Genomic DNA, 19,794 nt, shown 5'->3' with positions numbered 1-19,794 from the left:
TTAACCACAAAATGGATTTATTTTCGCGATTTTGTTGTTTAGACTGGTCGGACCTTCGCAAGCCACCGTCGACTTCCGCACACGTGACCCTGTGAGTTGACTAGCCAAACACGGCAGAATCTAGCTAGTAGCATAGCACACACAACACACAGCGAGGCCAGGCGACATGGACCACCGTCGCATGGACAGGGTGGGCCTCCTGTCCCCCCTGGAGGAGTCGAGCGCCGAGATCAGCCGAGACAGCGGCATCGTCTCGCAGAGTGCCAGCAGCCTGTCGATGGTGAGCGACATCCTCAGCAGCGGCACAGTGTCGCAGAGCCCCAGCTTCGGAGCGTCGGCTAATGTCGTCTCGCCGAGTCCAAGCCTCCACGACGCCGAGCAGTCTCACCAGCACGACCCGGGACAGGACGACGATGCTCTGACCCAAACGACCCTCATGTATTCCTCCTATGTGAGGGCGACGGCCGGAGAAGAGGTTAGTGCTAGCACTGGCGGAAGTTGTGCTAGCTTAGAGGTTAATGGTTAGCGACGTTGCTAAGCAACACTCTATTTTGACAGCTCGGGAGAGAGTTTGCAGCACAGGGGCCAGCCGTTTTATGTCTTGATACGACTCACACTTTACTAAATTGACAGTACTGGAAGTATCTTCCAAGTGCTAAAACGTTCGCACTTGAGATTGGCGGGTAATTGAAGCTCATCTAGTGCATCGCTAACTAAACCGACAGTACTTCTCCGGCTTTGACTGTGTTCTAAATTGCGCAAACAACATAAAGAGTTTGTCATTCATTATTCACAAAACCAGTAACAGAAAAATATGTCGCATCGATTACAAATATTGCTTTGATGCTGTCTTCTCTGGTCATGTGACAGTTCTGCACGAGCCACTTGCAGAAGTGCACAGAGCTTCTATTGTGTATTACCTATTAAATTATTCCAAGGCAAGTTCATTTTACGTATACATGAATTAAATATTGGAAATACTGGCTGGATGGGAAAAAAACATAGCTTTACAGGTTGACTGAATGCTTGTGATACCACATAATTGTGTAAGCATGGCCCAGTTGGCTGGCAGGAAGGGAGACAAAAAGCTGTCTGTCAGTGCAATTTACTGAATTTAAGCTTGCCATATTTTGGCCTGAATGGCCAACCTTTCCCTCCTCTAGATTCTGTGCTTAGAGAAAAGCCTGGAGGAAATGCTGACAAGAGTGGACGAGTTTGTTGGAATGCTGGATATGGTATGAGCATATGTCCACTATTTGTGTCTTATCTGATTTAATGTATGCATTAGTCTCACTTGCTGCTTATCCTTTTGTGTTACGTCCTCAGATCCGTACTGATACCTCCCAGATAGTAAAGGAAAACCTACCTCAAATCCAACAGAAGTCTGAGGAAATGAGACAAATATACAGACGGATAGACAATTTAGAGGTGAGGGATGTTATAGTTTAAGGGTGTTGAAAACTCTATGTTAAAGGGGTTTTATTTGATGGAATCACATTTTTACCACATTTTTCTCGGAAAAACATGCAGCTAAAATCAGTCAGCATCAAAGGATTAACTCTGGTGTGTTTTTGCGCTTTTTGGTAACATATATTCCAAGCTAATCCACTCAAACAGCTTCAACAAAGTGTTCAGGTTTGTGTCATCAATGTTCTCAGACAGATTTCAATTGGATGTCAAAGTATTGAATGAACTTGTGCTTGCAGAGCTTCGTAAAGATGGTGGGAGCTAACGTCAACGCCATGGAGGAGCAGGTCACGCAGGCAGAAGGAGAACTGGGAACGCTACCGGGCGCGTTCAAGAAGATCCTCCGCACAATGAGCGTCCCGGGCTTTTTAAACGTGAGCGCGCTCTTATTTCACATGAATATATGCATTTCTTGTACGCATTGTGCGGTTTTTATGATTTTTGGTCTGTCATAGAAACCAAACAGCCCGAGAAAAACAGCGCCACAGCAGCACCAAGAAGTCCCCAGAGTGTTCCGCACGGACGATTACATCACATCTCAGCCTGAGCAGTGACACGGCTGCAGCACTATGACCTCAAGAGAGACTCCCGGAGAAAGCGTTAATATTTTACTGCCGTAGATTGCCAAGAGAGGGTCTCCACGTGCAGCCTGCTCAGTCAAGCAATAGCTGGCTTTCTCAATCACAGGATGTCCGTGAGGAGATGCGCTTGTGTTTCGCTCTCATGGCAGCATCGAGCACTGAACTGTAGCAAAAACGTGATTTGATTTTTAATAAGTGCCTAAACTGTTATGTTATCTCATTTGTTTATGCGTACAGTGAAGAAAACAATGGCGTTTGATAGCTTGAAACCTGAAGGCAATTCCTATATCAGCCGTCAACGCAGGTACAATAAGAGGAGTTGTACTCTGTAAAGAATCAACACAGAAGCTTTTTTTGGTATGAATATCCTTCCTGTTTGTTGTGTTTGCACAATTCTGCATGCTGTTTTGTCAGTTTTCCATTGTCTATTCAGTCACCGCAAGCAATATCGACCTGATCGTCAAGTACTCGATGTCTTCCATTTCAAAATACTAGTTTTTAGCTTATTACTGGCTGCATATTTGGTGCCGAAATTTGTCATAAGCAAAGCACACTCAATATTTACACGTGTTAGTTGCACAAGTGCATCAAAGTTTGGCTTAGTAGTGAAAATGTGCCTAAGTTTTTGGGGGATTTTTATTTACACTGCTGGGAGCTTTTTGGCAAGACAACTGGACCTTATTGATGTGACGTCACCCCGACGTTGTTTAGCGACAATGATTACACTAATGGCTCTATGATTAAGTACTTGAGTCTTCCCTGGCCCCAAATAGGACGTCACATTTTTATTTTGATCACATTTTCAAATGTAATAAAGTTTTATAACATCTGACATAGCTGAATTATTCGTGTTCGCAAAAATATAATGGAAGACGACCCCGGAAACTGGCTAGGAATGCGCAGGCGCAGAAGACCGCTAGCGTGCCACACTGTTGCCATGGCACCATTGACAAGTCTTTTCGAAGCTTATCGAGAAGTTCTGTTGGCAGTGAAGGAGAAACAAAGTCTGGAAACTAGCAGATATATATCTTCTGATAGCCCTTAAACGATGTGTCAAAAAAGAACCGTAGAACCTCCATTTTGCGTTTGGGCGCAATGCAAAATGGATAGAAAACCGAATTACCTGTACTGTATACACACGTCACCACTTGGGCGATTTAAGTCGCCCTATTAATATATATCGTCACAGTCAAAATTAATAGGTTTACAAAAAAAAATACTTTAAATCGTGGAGACATCACAAACATTTGTACCAATCAGACCAATATTTGATGTTCATTACTGCCACCCCATGGATGTGTTTTTCTTGCACCACTGCAACGCATTGTGGGTAATACTCAACTCTCGCGTGACCATCAATGTTGACTCCCTCAGCCCATCTATACCTCAGCCCTCTGAAGTTTGTTCCCAGTTCACTTCAGCTCTTCAGACAAATGGAACACCTATGATGGCAAGCGGGATTCCTCCGAGGGCGTTAAACTGCGATTGGAAGGCAGCCTTAGATGTGCGAGAATGGTTAGCAATGACGTAAGACAAATAAAGCCAGATGAGGGGAGCAGGCGGCTCTGTAACGCTCTCTCATTGGTCGGCTCATGAGTCACGTAGTAGGTTGAGAGGTTAGCGGGAGTCCTCCATTTTTATTTTTGCGTTGTCCCTCGCGTCACTTCACTTCAGAATAGAGGTGTATAGGCCGGTCGGTGATCGAATAAAGTAGATTAAAACCCGTGACACGGTAAAGTACTTTATATGAAATTATATACTTGCGTCTTCAATTCCTTTGTGAAATTATTTTACTCGGGTACTCCGTTAATTTTGCAGGCAGCAAAGCATTAAATGGGAAACGACATGTTATGCTAACTATATCCATGTGTTAGCATTCAGTTGACGTAGTGTGGCTACAGATTGTAGCTGTGGATGCAATCTCCCCGTTTCTTGGCATATAGTTTCAAATGTTCTTTTCGTGTGTGTTTACGCTGATTTACCTCACGTTGTTATGGGAGATCTGCACACTATTTTCATTCCCACATGGACAAATTCAAATTACAGTGGAATTAACTCGTCTGTTTTCATTTTGTAGTTCCAAGGCTTCAGCCATGCAGCAATGTGACAATTTCTGGCAGAAGATTGGCGAAGGTTTTGTGCAGGTGTACTACAACCAGTTTGACAACACCAACAGGATGGACCTGGTTAACCTATACGTGAGCTTGGCTTATATTGCTTGTAGGCCTCGATATCAATGTAAATATTGCAACTGTGTCACCCATGTCTGCTCAATTTGTAGGCTGAAGGTGCCACTATGACGTGGGAAGGGACCTTCTACCATGGGAGAGAAGCCATTGGTAGCAAACTTACTGTAGGTGTTGCATCAGCAGGAAAGAGATAACGTGCATTTTTATTAATAGCTACTGTTAGAGATGACTAGTATTAAAGAATAGAAGCACTGTAGAATTAAACAATAGCGGCACTATGTTTGAACTTCATAAAGATTGGTTGCATGACAACCTTATCTGCTTGCTGCAGCTTGCTCCACTTAGAAGACACACACTCATACCCTAGACTGACACGAGCTGGAACCAGTTAGATTTAGTCAGATGGCCGCACCACTGCGGTACCACCCCTGCGTGAGTGGGACCCCCGAATAGGATAATGGAGCTGTCACCTCGTTTGGGGGCTTCTTTCTCCTCACATTGGATGGACTGATGTCCAGAGCTGAGCTTTGTGACATCTTCAAGACAATTGCTTCACTAAAGATTGAAAAGAGTGTCAGACTTATCTCTTCTCCTGATAACCAAACTCATACATTTCACTACATTGCAAGGGGTTGCCTTCAGGGGAGACGCAGCAACAAAAATTTCCAAACCTGCTTAGCTAACTTATGTTATGTTAAGTTAGCAAAAATGAATTATTTTTTTGTTCATACATTGAATAAACTGAGTCTTGGGTTTAGCGGAAAAGTGCACAAAATAGGCTTTTTGGTGGCTGTAATTGTACTTTATTATTTGAGGCAAGGTTCACTGTGTCACACCCTTTGACAACCCATGCTATAATGTATACTCTGGGGGTGATGGCGCTTGTTATGCTTGCATCCGCAGAGCTTGCCTTTCCAGCAAATTAAGCACATTATCACAGACCAGGATGTGCAGCCTACAGTGGATAATAGCATACTCATCATGGTGTTTGGACAGCTAAAGGTAAGCTCTGCAGTTGGCCACTATTTGAGGAAATGTGTTCAGCAAATGATCAACAGTACAGACACACAACCTGATGATGCGTTCATGTTTGGTTTTATGCAACAGACCGACAACGATCCACCAATGGCCTTTCATCAAGTGTTCATGCTGAAGGTCCATAACTGTAACTGGGTCTGCACGAATGATGTGTTCCGGTTGGGTATACACAACATACCGGTGTAACAATCAACGGTGCACTGTGTTAATATGGACAAGTTTTCGAAGTTCCTCAGTATTTGCTGATCCTGCTATTAATGTCATGTCAGAGTTCCAGGCGAGTAAAAATGAAATTTTTTTCCCAGAATACTGATGTCAGGTGTCTGTCATTTGTCACAAGCTGCTTGAAAATAAGGTGTTTATTCAGTTGTTTCATCTTAAGGCAGAATTCTTGCTGCAGCGTACCTTAGATGTGTGCACGTGTTTATGTGTCCGGCGGCGACCTGCAGTACCACGGCTGACCGCTAGAGGTCCACTGTCCCTCCCTCTTGTCAGTTACTTGTCAGTTAAATGGCTTACATTTAACAGTACACCGCCGAGTAGGTGTGTGTCGATTCTTGAAAGTCCAGCGGAATGACACCGAGAAATAAAGACATGGACTGTTTTAGGGACAACCAGAAGGCTAACACGCGCAGAGAACCGGTAAGACGAATGTTAACGCTGTTGTAGGTATGTTGTAAGTTACTAGCATTGTATGCTAATGCTAGCTACATGATACAACAGCGAGAGACAGGATTGTCCGTAAATGTGTATAAATGTGAAAAACAGGACTCTTTGCATTGTATAAATGTCTTAAGCATGTGTATATGTAATGGAAGTTGCAACATTTTGTGCGTATTTTGTAAATGTCCTTTGTTTTGGAGGATGGGTCGGCGTTAATGCGCATGCGCAAGAGTTAGTTTGTAATTAAATGACAGAATACATGCAAATTCACCTAATCTATGTGTCTGGTAGATTTTAGAAAGTATTTGTATGGCATAAAGAATCATTAATTTAGTAATGAAATAAATTACTAATTTATGTAACTGATTTACTTTAAACCCTGAAGCGGGGTGCTTTACAGCATAACCAAGCTAATATACAACAGAAAAACTACTTTAAGAATGAAAACTTTATTCACAGTTCACACATGGTTCCGTTTACAATCGGCCAACCCTTCAACAGACGAACGTGACCTCAAATGACTGAAGTATGGAAATTTAGATTTGCGATTCAATTCCAGAACGTGAAGAGCTGGTATACAATATAGCCAAGCTAATATACAAGAGGAAAAACAGGGCAAGATCATATAAAATATGTGAAAATTGTATTTTAAACACTAAAAATAATAAAGTAAAACGATTAAAATATTAATTAATAAGTACTTTCAGAATGAAAACTTTATTCACTGTTCAAACATGGCTACGGTTTTTATCTGTCAACATTTCAACAAACGTTTCAGACGAACATGACCGAAGTATCGAAATTTTGATTATGGAATCGATTTCAGAGCATGGAGCTGGTATGGGAAGTATGGAAGTATCAGTTTGGACCCACACATCACTAGTAGCCTTACTTTCTTTGGAAAGGCGTGTTTAAATGGCATGTTTATGAGTCATAATATTTTGCTTTTTAAATATAGAATGGCTTAAAAGAAGAAGATGGAGGCTGCCAGAATGTTTCACAGGAAGAAGAACCTTTGCTCCGAGAGAATCCCAGACGCTTCGTCATCTTCCCAATCCAGTACCCCGACATCTGGAGGATGTACAAGCAGGCGCAGGCGTCTTTCTGGACAGTGGAGGAGGTAAATAATACTGTTTTATCACATCATCCTCTAATGTAATGTATGGTTACACATCTTTGTGTGCTGTTTGTCTTCCAGGTGGATCTTTCCAAAGACCTGCAGCACTGGGACCGTCTAAAACCCGAGGAGAAGCATTTCATCTCTCACGTTTTGGCCTTCTTCGCGGCCAGTGACGGCATTGTCAACGAGAACCTGGTGAGAGTTCATTAAATGCACGTTGTTGTGAGCCTGAACACATCATAGGTTTTTTGGCAGGTACAAAGGTTCTGCCAGGAGGTGCAGGTCCCCGAAGCACGCTCCTTCTACAGCTTCCAGATCCTGATAGAAACGGTTCACTCAGAGATGTACAGCATGCTCATCAACACTTACATCCAAGACCTGAAGGAAAGGTCAACCGATTACTTTCTGTTTTCGTCTTTGAATGACAACGATGGCTTTGGGGAACAGGGCTCGGCGGAGCAAACACACTGTTGGGAAGTGCAGGTGTTCACAACAGGATGTGTCCTGACCACTTTTAACAGTTTTGTGGCTTTCGCATCTGTTGCACTGTCGTTATCTTCTTTTTCTTTTTTTTTTTTTTTCTTTTTTTTTCTAGCCACAAAACGGCAATTTCATTTGGCTTACAATAGACATTTTCTGCATGAAAAATATTCATTAATAGGCAAAAAAAAAAAAAAGCTGTAAGCCGTACTGAGTGAAGGTTTTTTGTGAAGTACTCTCGGAAGAAATCTGAAGCTATTAAATAGTGAATTAAAATGTATTAAATTCTTTATTTATGAATTAAAGTCTGACATAGTATGTTGAATAATATATTACTACAGTTCACTTTTTTATATATAAAATGGTTCATTCATCAAATTCGGTTTGGTTATGCTTCGGTTATGTTTTCACAGCTTGCGGTCACGTACGCAGTGAATGCAGTATCAAATATTACAATAATTACAGTGAAGTAGTAAAAGCAATAAATAAATGTACTACAATAGTAATAAACAAGCAAGGGTTAAAAAACAACTTTAAAGCTGATAAATGTAATTTAAAAGACCAGTTGTGAGGGGAAAACAAATATTTTATTGTAATATATTGCATACTTTTTTTTTTTTTTGCTACATGGGAGCGATACCCGGTGCATGTCTTTCCAATCGAATAATCGAAGGATTTATGGATTCTTATTGATCCAGGAGGCTGCTAGTGACGCAGTAGCATCTCTCGCTTGTCTCGCGGTTTATCGTTCACAACCTTATGTTATACGCCACAAACTACAACCTATTCAGTTAACTGTAAAAAAATTGTGTTTGTGATAGATTGTGCAAATGCCTTTTTTGTTTCTATTCAGGGACTATTTATTTAACGCCATTCAAACCATGCCTTGTGTGATGCGTAAGGCGGACTGGGCCCTCCAGTGGATAAATGACAGCCAGTCCACATTTGGTGAGGAAGAATCACATGCACGTCATTCATAACCATGCATCTAACAGTGTTTGTTATTTACTTGTGCTGGCAGGGGAGAGAATTGTGGCCTTTGCAGCAGTGGAGGGCATCTTCTTCTCTGGATCCTTTGCCGCCATCTACTGGTTAAAGAAGAGAGGCCTCATGCCCGGCCTCACCTACTCCAATGAGCTGATCAGCCGGGACGAAGTAGGAAAAAGCTGGAGAAGCTAAAGGAAAACTGCACTGTTTTTATGACCTGCATATTAACCAAGCTGCAGCGGCATTATCATTGTTATTAACATTGTTACGGCCAAGAACTACGTTAGTGGCGTAGTGACACCTTGCCACACCACACGCGCGTTCACAATGGCTCAGGCCACTAGTGAAAGGTAACGCTACGTATTGGAGCTGCTGCCGCCGCCGCTGCTGCTGAACTTTTGTTTTTTGTTATCCTGCATGTGCCTGCATGTTTTTACATGTATGCCTCACATAAGGATTGTGGATGGGGAAAAAAAGTGCAGTTTTCCTTTTAAAATATGAATGTTGGTAGTTGTGTGGAATGTCATGTGATGTCTCGTGTAGGGACTACACTGCAACTTTGCCTGCCTGCTGTACAGCTACCTCCTGAAGAAGCCCTCAGAGGACAGAGTGAAGGACATAATCACCAAGGCTGTTAGCCTCGAACAGGTCAGCCGGTGTTTACTTTTGGAACAGACTGAGCGTAAATGTTAAGGAATAAATGTTCCATTACGCTGAGACAGGAGTTTTTGACGGAGGCCTTGCCCGTGGACCTCATTGGAATCAACAGCTTTCTGATGAAGCAGTACATCGAATTTGTGGCCGACCGCCTTCTCTGTGACCTGGGACTTGCCAAGGTAAGTCCATTGAGTGATTTCCTGTCGTATAGTCAATAATCTTGCCAATCTCTCCCTGTGATTCAAGATTTACCAGGCGGAGAACCCGTTCGACTTCATGGAGTCCATTTCCCTGGAGGGAAAGACCAATTTCTTTGAGAAACGGGTAGGCGAGTACCAGAGGTTAGGGGTCATGTCGAGCATGATGGACTGCGAGTTCACTCTGGATGCGGACTTCTGATGCTGCTCTTTGTGATATTTATTTTTATTTTACTTTCTTCATGTGTCAGCTTGCAAATACCAAAAAAATATTCGCAGTCATTTTGCTTGACGGGTTGAAGCATTCATCCACAACATTTTGCCATAAAGGACTGACAGCATCACTGACAAAAATGTGTGACCTTGGTATGAACTTTTAAAACGATTGAATTCAAGGGTTTTGTACCTATTTAAAAAAAAAAAAAAAAAAAAAAAAAAGTAAAGTATATCTTATGGTGTCAACTGGTTGTGTGACATATGGTGTGATCATTTCTTCATGTTTGATGCAAAATAAATGTTTTACAAACACAAATCGTCTTTTACTTCAGCAAAATCAAATTGTTGGATTAAAGTATAACCGTTGCTACAAGTCATCATTTATGGAGTATGTATAGATACTACAAATCTTGGTAACGATCTGATACAAGTAAAAACAGGCCCAGTATCACCAATATTTGGACATTTTACATGCTTATTAATGATTTTTGCCTTTAATTTGATGATCATGATTATAATCATAATTACACGTGAAACAAACGATTTTAGGCAAATAAAACTTAATTTACAAAACGTATTTCTGAATTTAACTATATCAAAACAATATCAGATAATGAGCAATACTAACAAAATGACGCCATTATTCTTTTATTACATAGAATAATTTTTGCAACATAAAGTCAATCATTGCAGAACTACTATTTGCTCTCATTTGAATCCTTCGGCTTTTCGATCCCAATATAACCACTTCTATGTACAAGAACTTATTCCATGAGTTTGCAAACAATACAACTATGTAAATGTATTGTAAATAACAAAAAATAAGCATAGAAGAGAACTGAAAAGTACCGTTTTTACACTACCGTATTTGAATCGATCTGCCCATTTCTGGAGGTCACCTTTAGAATTGACACATTTACTGCACAAATGATCTTTATAGTACTTTTAGACACTGCATTGTTTAATTTTTTACAAGACCTCATTTTCCAAAATAGAAAATCCAAAATAGTAAATTTATGGGTGGAGGACTCCAAATGTAAACAACACTCGGATGTCAGGTGGGTTACGTTGCCGTCGTCAATGACATACACTTCTAGTTAACTGGACGGGCGTTTTTGACAAACATATAGGTATTGATCTGATTAGACTGCGGGGGAGTACATAATGCAGTGTCTCATGTGTCCGCTTTTGGTTTTGTTTTGATTGCAGCTTAGCTAGCTAGCGGATGCCACTCCTCCGTTAGCATGCGGCTGCTAACCGTTAGCAGCTAACAGCTAACGGCTAGCTGTGCTCGGCTCCATTCGAAGCCATGGCTGGAGACTGGCGAGGCTTTGCTTTGCTGGACGAAGCCGAACTCCTTTCCGGCCGCTTGAAGGACCTGCTCTCCTCCGGACAAGCGTACGTCCGGAGCCAGTTCGGCTTGGACTTGGGTATGAAGCCCGAGCTGTACCCGACGTGGCTGATGCTGACCACGGCCGCCGTGGGTGTACTGCTGCTGCTCGCTGTGTCCTGGGCCGCCGTCTGTGGCGGGCTGATGGCCGGCAGGAGGCGGCGGGGATGCCCGGTCCCCCGCGTCGGCAGCGAGCATCCTGCCAAGACCCTCTTGACGACCAAACCTGCTAAGCCAGAAGAGGTGAAGAAAAGGAACCAAAAGAAAGTGCGAGAAAAGGTTTGGAGTTGTTTTTTTTTTTGTTTTTATTATTAATTCAGCTCGCAAAGCCTACTGTTGTTTAGATACGTCTCGCCAGCTAGTTTTGCTAAATTATCTATAAAATAATTAATAAAGTCGTCCAGTTACAACAAAAAGAGGAAGGTATTTGGCAATAATCAACAAATGTGTTTCTTAAATCTCTTCCGCAATTACATGTTGGCTAATCTCCTAGCTAATGACGGGACACTAATGTTTAGCAGTATTATATCAACAAACACTTTTTCCTTGGTAATCAAAATATGTAGGGCAGTTCTACACAAACAAAAATAGTAATAAACATATTGTCAAACAGTGTCAACTTAGCATTATTATATTCGTAAAGGCACAAATTCTTTCACAGCTCCTGTACTGGATGTTATTATTAGCTTGTGTTCCAAATGCAGAGGCCAGACAATATAAATTAGAGCCGACCAGTTACTGAATCGTGAATCATGAGTCATGAGTCTGAGGTCTCCACTAACCCAGATCTTATGACTTGTGGCAGCTGCGAAGTGCACATGCCCGAGTTAGCAGACTCACGGGAAGACTGCAGATTTGTTTGACTTGGTTCACTGACTAGACTTAGTGGATTCACCGGAAACATGGCAGACTCAGATGATACTGTTGAATTGATTCACCGACTCTGGTCGTCATCACTAGTAGATTGTAATTATTTGTTTGATTCAGCTCACTGCTTTGAGTCAGCGGACTCTGCTGATTCGTTCAGATTGGTTCACTGACTCAATGTATCGGACTCACCAGGTACACTGTAGACTCAGCAGGAACACCGCAGGCTCGGATGATTCATTTGAATTGTTTTACTAAGTCCGGTTAATGGACTCACCTGAAACACAGCATACTCACGTGATTCGTTTGAATTGGTTCACAGACTTACCAGAAACACGATGGACTCCAATGATTCATTTGAATTGGTTTACTGACTCGTATTGGTGAACTTACCGGAAACACAGTCTCAGATGATTCGTTTGAATTAGTTGACTAACTGGAGTCAGAGGGCTCACCAGGAACACTGATTCGTCGATATTGGTTCACTGACCCGAGGTAGCGACTTACCAGCATCACCACAGACTTGGGTCGGTGGACTCACTAGAAACACAGCAGACCCACATGATTTGTTTGAATCGATTCACTGTCTCGAGTCAGTGGACTCACTGGAAACAATGCATGCTCAGATGACTTGACTTACAGTCTTCACTCAACACTTAGCCAAGTGAATCGGATCATTTTAGTGAGTGACTCAGGGTAACCCGAGCCCATAAAATGAACCAAATTTACCACCACTAACATTAATGTGCTTAATGTTCACACAGAAGACTCAGCAGCCTAACGGACAGCCTGCCTCTGTGCTTCAAGAGGAAGTCAAAGTGCTTTCCAAGTCGCCACCCCCACAGACCAAAACCCGGAAGGTTCGTCAGCTCTCTGTCATTTAAAGCTGTTTGTTTCAGAGCAAAGACATCCCTGATTTATTGACAGGCCCCTGAAGTGCAAGCGCCTCCAGTGCTGGTGAAAAAAGCCAAGAAAAAAGCCAAAACGAGCGTCAAAGTAGTCCACAGTGTGTCGACACATGACGGGAAGGAGCCTGATGATGGTAAACCCCAACGTCACACGACATCTTACACTCATAGACATAAAAACAGATAAACGAGAGACAGCTAAGAGTGCACGTAATGGGACGCACCTATTCTGCCTATAAAGCTTTCTGGAAAAAAAGTCCAAAAAGCGCCAGCAACGCTCCATTTACATAAAGTGACCTTCATATTAACCAGGCTACAGTGACATTTTGTTAACCAGAGCATCACGCACATGATGTCAGCTGGTCCTTTTGTGTCAGGGCTGAAATGCAGTGGATTATTTATCTGGTCGAGCCCCAGCTATGGTGGCTGATGGTTTCCGAACAAACTATCTGAATGTCTAGAAAGGAGTCCCACAAGGGTCTGCTTTAGGGCCACTGTTATTTTTCTTATACAGTATATTAATGACGCAACACAGTTATCTACTCAGTTGCCATCTCAGTTGACCGGGATCTGTACAATCATCAGTGTAATTTGTATTTAATGCAAAACACTTAGGCGCATGGGAGACCAAAGTTAGCAACCGAGAGAAGAGGCAGCAGCGGCGGAAGGACAAGGGCCCTGAGGCCCTTGGTGGGCCACAGGGGGCAGACGGTGCCCGGAGCCACGCCGAGGCGTCATTGAAGGTTAAGAAGAACAGAGCAGGTATGTACATAAGTACGAGAGCCGTTGCAGCTCATTGGTGTACCCAATGAAGTGACCAGTGAGTTGTTGACTTTGTTTCAGAATCTCAGCGTTCAAGATCGTCTGCTAAAGTGGACTCATCCAGAGCAGCTGGTACTGAAAGAACTCCATATCTTTTTGTTGTTTTTTAAAACGCGACAACAACAGTTAAAAACAAAAGGAGCACAATGTTTGTCCACAGCGCTGTCCACCCAGGGAGAGGTGTCTTCCATCAATGGCGGCGGGTGGAATAACTTTTCCATGAAGATTCCTGCTCAGGTGGCTTCTATGGAGGCGAATAAGTGGGCTCCACACTACCAGACACAACCTGAAGCCCAGGCCTGGACGCAGGAGTCGCAAGGTACCACTCGGCATCAATAGTGTGTGTTTTAAATAAATGTACCATTGGTGGATTGCATCGGTTGCGGTTGCCAACACAGCTTTATTTGCAGTGCACTCTCCAGTGGAAGTCAGTAATAATCATTTCATTGCCCCCAAAATGTGCATAAATGGCTATGACTGCCTTATAGCATGCACAGGCGATTAAAGAAACATTCTTGATGGTTCATCGTTTGTTTGTGAGCAAGGACAAACACTTAGCACCAAAGCTACATTTTTTTTTTAAGTTGCACCAAATCTATCTCTGGCAGTCTGTTTTGTGGTAGAGTATGGTCTATTATTAGTCCAAACATGGTGAAATACAGGTTCTCCTCCCATTCCATGTGAAAGTGGTAAGTCTTTGGCTTCCTAAGTTTAGAACAGATCCATTTGAGGCTAACTGGTTAGCTCGCTAGCGGCCGTCTCGAGTCCCTGCGTCATAAAAGCTGAGCAATGTTTTGCAAACAGTGAGTAATAGGAGTGTAAAGGTGACAATAGGCGTGTTATTTGATGTCTACAGGGCACTAATAATGTTAAAATCTGTATTTAGAAAGTCATAAACAGGGTTTTTATGTTCTAACCACAAAATATTCAATTTATTAACATTGAACCAATGAACTGCTACAAACGAGGGACGACAATAATGGAGATCTTGGGTCTGATCGGGGAACAAAATTTGCGACTTAAGCCATGCAATTTAAAAAAAACATCAGAGGAACTGTTATAAAATGCGATCGATAACCCAAAAATGCTCATGATAATATATGATAATAATAAAGATTTGTTTGATTATTGTCATAAAAGCTCCTTTAAACCATTCTATCGTTCAGTACTGTGAGCAACTGAGCCTACTGGTGGTCAGAAGTGGTACTGCAAGGTAAATATGTAGTCGCCAAAAGGCAGGAGAACTCTAGAAAAGCTTTCATTGTTGAAAAGGATGAATTCAGCAAGTGCAAGCTGTGTTTCTTTTCAGCGGCGTGGAGCGGCATCGATGGCCAGATGAAGTCGGACCTCAGCCCGGTCTCTTTCTCCATGCTGCGACTCAACGCTGCAGGCAAGCGAGACGAGAGCAAGCCTTGTCTCAGAGCGCATAAGACACGTCATTCTGTCCCTCTTGTCCCCGCTAGACCCTCTGTCAAAGTCCATGGAGATGCAGTGGACCAGCCATGCTGACGCCGACGATGAATGGGGCGGTATAAGTGAGTGTTTTTACAGAGTAAAATAAATAAATATACCATCTTGGGCAGAATGACAGGAAGTTGCATGCTGTAAATGCTGCACTTTACGCCTCTATTTACTACAGTCGTAGATGATGGACAGTTTCTATGTATACAGTAATCCCTCGTTTATCGCGGTTAATTGGTTCCAGACCTGACCGCGGTAAGTGAATTTCCCTGAAGTAGAGTTCTATATGAATAAACTGAATATTGTCGGAGTTAGTGCCTTAAAATCCCATTTGCAAGCATCTTAATACATTTTTTTAACATTATTCGAGCCCTCAAGATGTGAAATAACACCCCTATAGTCACCTTTACATTTGTATTACCCAATCTAGTAGTTATAATCAGAGAAAATAAGACATATTAGACATAAATAAGGTAACATAGACTCACAGGTTAGCAATTCCCTGTCGTTTTTGTCTAGACAGCGTACTTCCTTGCAGCTGGAGATGGCTTTACACTCGTATTACCCAAAATAGTCAACAGAATAAAAAGTACCGTAAACAAGGCGTGTAAGGCATAAATAAAAGTCTTGCTCAAGAGGGAACCTTAGTGAGGAGGCACAGAGTGGAAATGTAGAAAACAGTACTACAGTCACAGCTACAGTACAATGCTCCTTCTGCCTTGTATTTGTATTTCAGTTCATTTAGTTACTTAATGTAGCTCTTTTGATGCTTGAAAAAGGTTCATTTAGGCCAAGAAGAAGTACAATGTGCTTAAATATGCTGTTTAAAATTAATAATAGGCCATAGTCAACCTCAAAATTATTTTATTCATTATTATTTTTATTTTCTAAACCGTGATAAAGTGAGGGAGCGATACTCGAACTGCAATATTGCAGTCTTCACGGGGGGTGTGGTCTAGCTACAAAAGTAAATAGCCACCATAGTATCTAATTAGCGCCAGGTCAGAAAATATTACCATTAACAGGTGTGGCTGTAGGCAACCTCCGGATGAAGGTTCATTTTAGAGTCAGACTTCTTTGGATGCTTTATCTCAGACGGGGTGGCCCCTGTGGATCCCACGTCCGACTGGAACGCACCAGTGGAGCACTGGGGGAACTACGAGGAGCCCCCCGCGGGGTTGAAACTGGTTCAGCTCAAGGAACAACCCGTGCCCAACAAGGTCCGACTAATTCCCCCGCCCCGCACTGTTTTATTTCATCTGACCGGCTTTCTAAAATCAAATGTGTTGTCGTAGGTGTCGGAGGATGATAAGGACTGCGAGGATCCAGCAGGGGGGGCCGCCAAGTCCAAGAAGAAAAGGAAAAAGAAGAAGAAAACAGAAGACGAGGCAACGTCCGAGGCTCGGGTGAGAAGAAACGCTCAAAATGAAACTTGGAGCCATACAGCAAAAATAGGAATTTCATGTATTCTCTCCGGATGCTAGGTGGTCAACGCAGTTCTTAAACCTCAAGAACTTCCTACCGCCGCCTCCAAAAAGCCCAACCCCAGCGCATCCTCACCAGCTCAGAGTAAGTCCTAAATATTTGAAAGGGAAGGAAGGTGGTAAAAATGCACTAAAATCCCTTTTCATGTACTTGTAGAGCCACCTGAGCATGTGGTGGAGGCGGCCAAGCCCTCCCACAAGAAAAAGGTCAGAAGGGACGCCTAAAAGGTCCTGTTAAACCGTTTATGCAAACGATTGTTGAAGTAGTCATATGCAATAATTATTACCAGGTACAGAGCTTCTTCTTTCTGGGATACACTTTTTATCAGTTTCTGAAAATATTCATAATATTAATAATAAGAAGAAAAGTCACTTGCTTGGTTCTGTTAAGTGATTAAAGGAAGGGTGGATGGGGGGGGGAGGGTCCTATGGACTTAAATCTAATTTGCACTATTTTTGCTGCACTGCAGTGGAGGTACAACTTTGTATAATGTTTATTTTTTGAATGGAATCAAATCCTTTTTTGTTGTTGCATTGTGTATATTTTTATCATTTTTGGGTAACTTGCTTCCTGGAATGTTGCACTTTTCGTTTACAATTTCCCACCCCTTATTAAATGTAAAACAAAATTCTCCCATTATTCAACGTTTCTCAAGACGTCATGTTCGCTTTACACGTGAACAGCAGAGAGCGGTTCTTTAGACCGTCACCAATGATGGCCACCAGGAGGCACTGTAACGTGACTATTAAAGGCTGAGTGGGATTATCCCCTGATGCAACAGCACGGTGCGTAGTAGTACTGTACTGACAGCCGATATTTATTATGTCTCTGAGCAGACATGGATCAGTCGGTCTGCTCCAGAATTGGACAATTTTCCCATTTTATGTGCCGGAAAAGACCACACGCTGGACTTTTCCCCCACCTTTGCACTGTGCAAAAGGCTGTTTTTGGTTTGTCTTTTTTTGTTGTTGTTGCATTAACCATGAATGACGACCTTGGCAGCAGCTTTAATTGTACTTCTTTATGTCTTTATTATGGGAATTGGATTCCATTGCCTTAACTTGTAGTTGTGTATATAAGCGTGCATTGCAGACTTTTTTAAAAATTTCCATCCAATTGTAAGTTTTGATGTCAATTGAGTCTTGCATGACTTTGATAATAATAATGATAGTACTACTTGTGTACATGAAATCTAAAGCAGCTTTGCCTGTTTTTGTCCTTGAGGTGTAAATCCACTGTGTATGATAGCTTTTTCTTTTTTTTAAACTCAATTAAAAAAAACAAATGGCAGTTTTTCCTCTTTAGTAGACATGAGCAGTACTGTTGTTGTTGTTGTTGTTGTTGTTGTGTTTGTTGTTCCACGATGAGCTGGTGGTTAGTAGAAGAAAATAGAACAAAATAAATATTACTACGATTGTAGGCACCTCCTTTATTTTTTGGACTAGGTTTTTACTGATGATGGAATCAATGTATTTATATTACTTCATTTGTGAATGATTTCTTTATTGAGGTGATACAGATGATATTTCTATGTATAAAAAAATACAAATAAATAAGAATTGCTTGATTTGATCTATTGGAAGTTTTATTTAACCAGCTAAAAATCTAATAATTGCTTTTCCCTCTGCAATTTACATGACAAAAAAAGTAAAGTCATCCCTAATCAAGTAGCCCAAATAAGGCCATGATGGATTATTTTAAAACTACAGTATCTTAAAAATGATGTCATTTGTAACTTTTACAAGTAAAATCCATGTGAATGGGTTTTTTTTTTCATTTCCATTTCATTTTTTAATTTGTGCACAGGCCCCCCTCCAGGGCACGCTACATGATTTTATATTCAGAAATTATTGTTCATTTTTTAAATCTATTTTGCCTTAAACAGATTTCATTCTAGTTCAACTTAGTCAGGGGTGTCCAAAGTGCTTCTTTTTTTATTGGCCTACAAATATAATTGAATAAGAAAACTAAAAAAAACAACACAAAAAAACGCAACAACAAAATGGAAAAATCAGCAGTAATTTTGCAAGAATAAAGTCAAAATATTAAGACCAAAAAATCTAACGAGAAAAAGTTGTAATTTGACAGCAAGAATGTGGTAATATAATCAGGAAAAATAATGTCATTTTAGCAGTACTAGTAGAAATATTAAAAGTAATACTAAATATTTAAAATATTACAAGTACTTTGGTATTTTTTGGAAAATTCGGTTGGGAAAAAAGGTATAATGTTATGAGAATTAAGTAAGAATTAAGTATTACGGGAATAAAGCCATAATCAGAGAAGAAAATTTACAAGAAGAAAAAGTTGGACAATTAAAAAAAAAAAAAAACTGCTGTATTTTACGAGAATTAAGTCCAAATCTGAAGAGAACCAAAACTGTATTCTCTAAGAATGACAGTAATGGTGATGACAATCATGACTCTAGAAATAATGTCATTTTAGTAGCATACAGTTGATCTATTAAGGAAATATTATTTTGGGAACAAAGTCAAAATATTCCAAAAAGAAAATGAACATAGACGATTTAAGAAGAAACTTGAAATATTTGGAAAGTTACAAAAAAAAAGCAGCAAAAATGTTGTTGTTGCTTAATTTATTGGTATATATGTTTATGTGTTTATGTTTCTTATGTTCTTATTCTTTCTTGTGTTTTCTTTCTTTTCTTGGGAGAATGAACAGAATAAGATTTTCATTGCATGGTATAACTGCTGTTTTACTATGCACATGACAATAAAACTCTCTTGAATCTGAATCTGAATCTGAATCTGAAAAAGAAGCGCGAAGAGCAAAGTTGAAAGAAAAAGAAAGGCTTCTTCGCTTGCCTTACAAAGCTGCCATGCAGTTTTTTCTTGAAGCACATCTAACTTCTTAGCATATCTAAGTGTGTTGCTTTACAAAACACCAAGAGTGGCAACCTTGCATCCTTTCATTTTTCATGATGTGGCCCTCGCTGGAAAAAGTTTGGACACCCCTGAACTAAATTGCAACTTTTTTTTTTGTATCATTGATCTTAGGTTTTTCTTTTTACATGAGTGTTTTTTTTGCACTCGTACTGAATTCTGTTGGAACCGCATGTCAGCATACCTTAACTATAAATACGTCATCGCTTCATTGAGCGCGTTTACTGTCTGTTTGCATCTTTTCACTATTTTTCCACCGTACAAAAGTATGTCAGTCCTGCTCCACGCTGACCCTTGCGAGGCCCGCCGCCATTCAATGTGGTGCCTCGGTCTCGTGGCACGCTTACACGGGCTGACCTCCTT

The 19,794-nt window shown here is 41.2% G+C and overlaps 4 protein-coding genes across 8 annotated transcripts; all 4 read left to right on the top strand.

Moving 5' to 3' along the window:
- Positions 1-72: 72 nt before the first annotated feature.
- Positions 73-2,069, top strand: bloc1s4 (biogenesis of lysosomal organelles complex-1, subunit 4, cappuccino). Its single transcript, XM_054763217.1, has 5 exons — positions 73-475; positions 1,164-1,235; positions 1,327-1,428; positions 1,707-1,841; positions 1,923-2,069. The coding sequence occupies exons 1-5, from the start codon at positions 167-169 to the stop codon at positions 2,019-2,021; spliced, it is 717 nt and encodes a 238-aa protein (XP_054619192.1). The 5' UTR covers positions 73-166; the 3' UTR covers positions 2,022-2,069.
- Positions 2,070-2,256: 187 nt separating this feature from the next.
- LOC129172935 (nuclear transport factor 2-like) lies at positions 2,257-5,582 on the top strand. Of its 3 annotated transcripts, none has more exons than XM_054763220.1 (5): positions 2,257-2,405; positions 4,126-4,246; positions 4,330-4,401; positions 5,141-5,239; positions 5,345-5,582. In XM_054763220.1, the coding sequence occupies exons 2-5, from the start codon at positions 4,142-4,144 to the stop codon at positions 5,459-5,461; spliced, it is 393 nt and encodes a 130-aa protein (XP_054619195.1). In that variant the 5' UTR covers positions 2,257-2,405; positions 4,126-4,141; the 3' UTR covers positions 5,462-5,582. The 3 variants fall into 3 exon arrangements, with proteins under 3 accessions (XP_054619195.1, XP_054619193.1, XP_054619194.1); XM_054763218.1 differs by lacking the exon at positions 2,257-2,405 and adding an exon at positions 3,361-3,563; XM_054763219.1 differs by lacking the exon at positions 2,257-2,405 and adding an exon at positions 3,633-3,780.
- A 149-nt stretch (positions 5,583-5,731) lies between these two features.
- rrm2b (ribonucleotide reductase M2 b) lies at positions 5,732-9,985 on the top strand. Of its 2 annotated transcripts, none has more exons than XM_054763215.1 (9): positions 5,732-5,917; positions 6,897-7,058; positions 7,137-7,253; positions 7,302-7,447; positions 8,392-8,486; positions 8,560-8,693; positions 9,069-9,173; positions 9,248-9,361; positions 9,429-9,985. In XM_054763215.1, the coding sequence occupies exons 1-9, from the start codon at positions 5,849-5,851 to the stop codon at positions 9,579-9,581; spliced, it is 1,095 nt and encodes a 364-aa protein (XP_054619190.1). In that variant the 5' UTR covers positions 5,732-5,848; the 3' UTR covers positions 9,582-9,985. The 2 variants fall into 2 exon arrangements, with proteins under 2 accessions (XP_054619190.1, XP_054619191.1); XM_054763216.1 differs by having other exon boundaries at positions 7,314-7,447; positions 9,429-9,975.
- A 652-nt stretch (positions 9,986-10,637) lies between these two features.
- Positions 10,638-18,100, top strand: mtdha (metadherin a). 2 transcript variants are annotated; one of them, XM_054764667.1, is made up of 13 exons: positions 10,638-10,653; positions 10,805-11,264; positions 12,617-12,712; positions 12,780-12,894; positions 13,376-13,522; positions 13,604-13,654; positions 13,743-13,901; positions 14,892-14,972; positions 15,046-15,117; positions 16,139-16,263; positions 16,339-16,449; positions 16,528-16,612; positions 16,685-18,100. In XM_054764667.1, the coding sequence occupies exons 2-13, from the start codon at positions 10,905-10,907 to the stop codon at positions 16,750-16,752; spliced, it is 1,470 nt and encodes a 489-aa protein (XP_054620642.1). In that variant the 5' UTR covers positions 10,638-10,653; positions 10,805-10,904; the 3' UTR covers positions 16,753-18,100. The 2 variants fall into 2 exon arrangements, with proteins under 2 accessions (XP_054620642.1, XP_054620641.1); XM_054764666.1 differs by lacking the exon at positions 10,638-10,653 and having other exon boundaries at positions 10,655-11,264.
- Positions 18,101-19,794: the final 1,694 nt, after the last annotated feature.

This window comes from Dunckerocampus dactyliophorus, chromosome 20 (assembly GCF_027744805.1).
Source record: "Dunckerocampus dactyliophorus isolate RoL2022-P2 chromosome 20, RoL_Ddac_1.1, whole genome shotgun sequence".
Lineage (NCBI taxonomy): Eukaryota > Metazoa > Chordata > Actinopteri > Syngnathiformes > Syngnathidae > Dunckerocampus > Dunckerocampus dactyliophorus.
The sequence above is the reverse complement of the archived record's forward strand: the minus strand, read 5'-3'. Positions and strand labels throughout refer to the sequence as shown.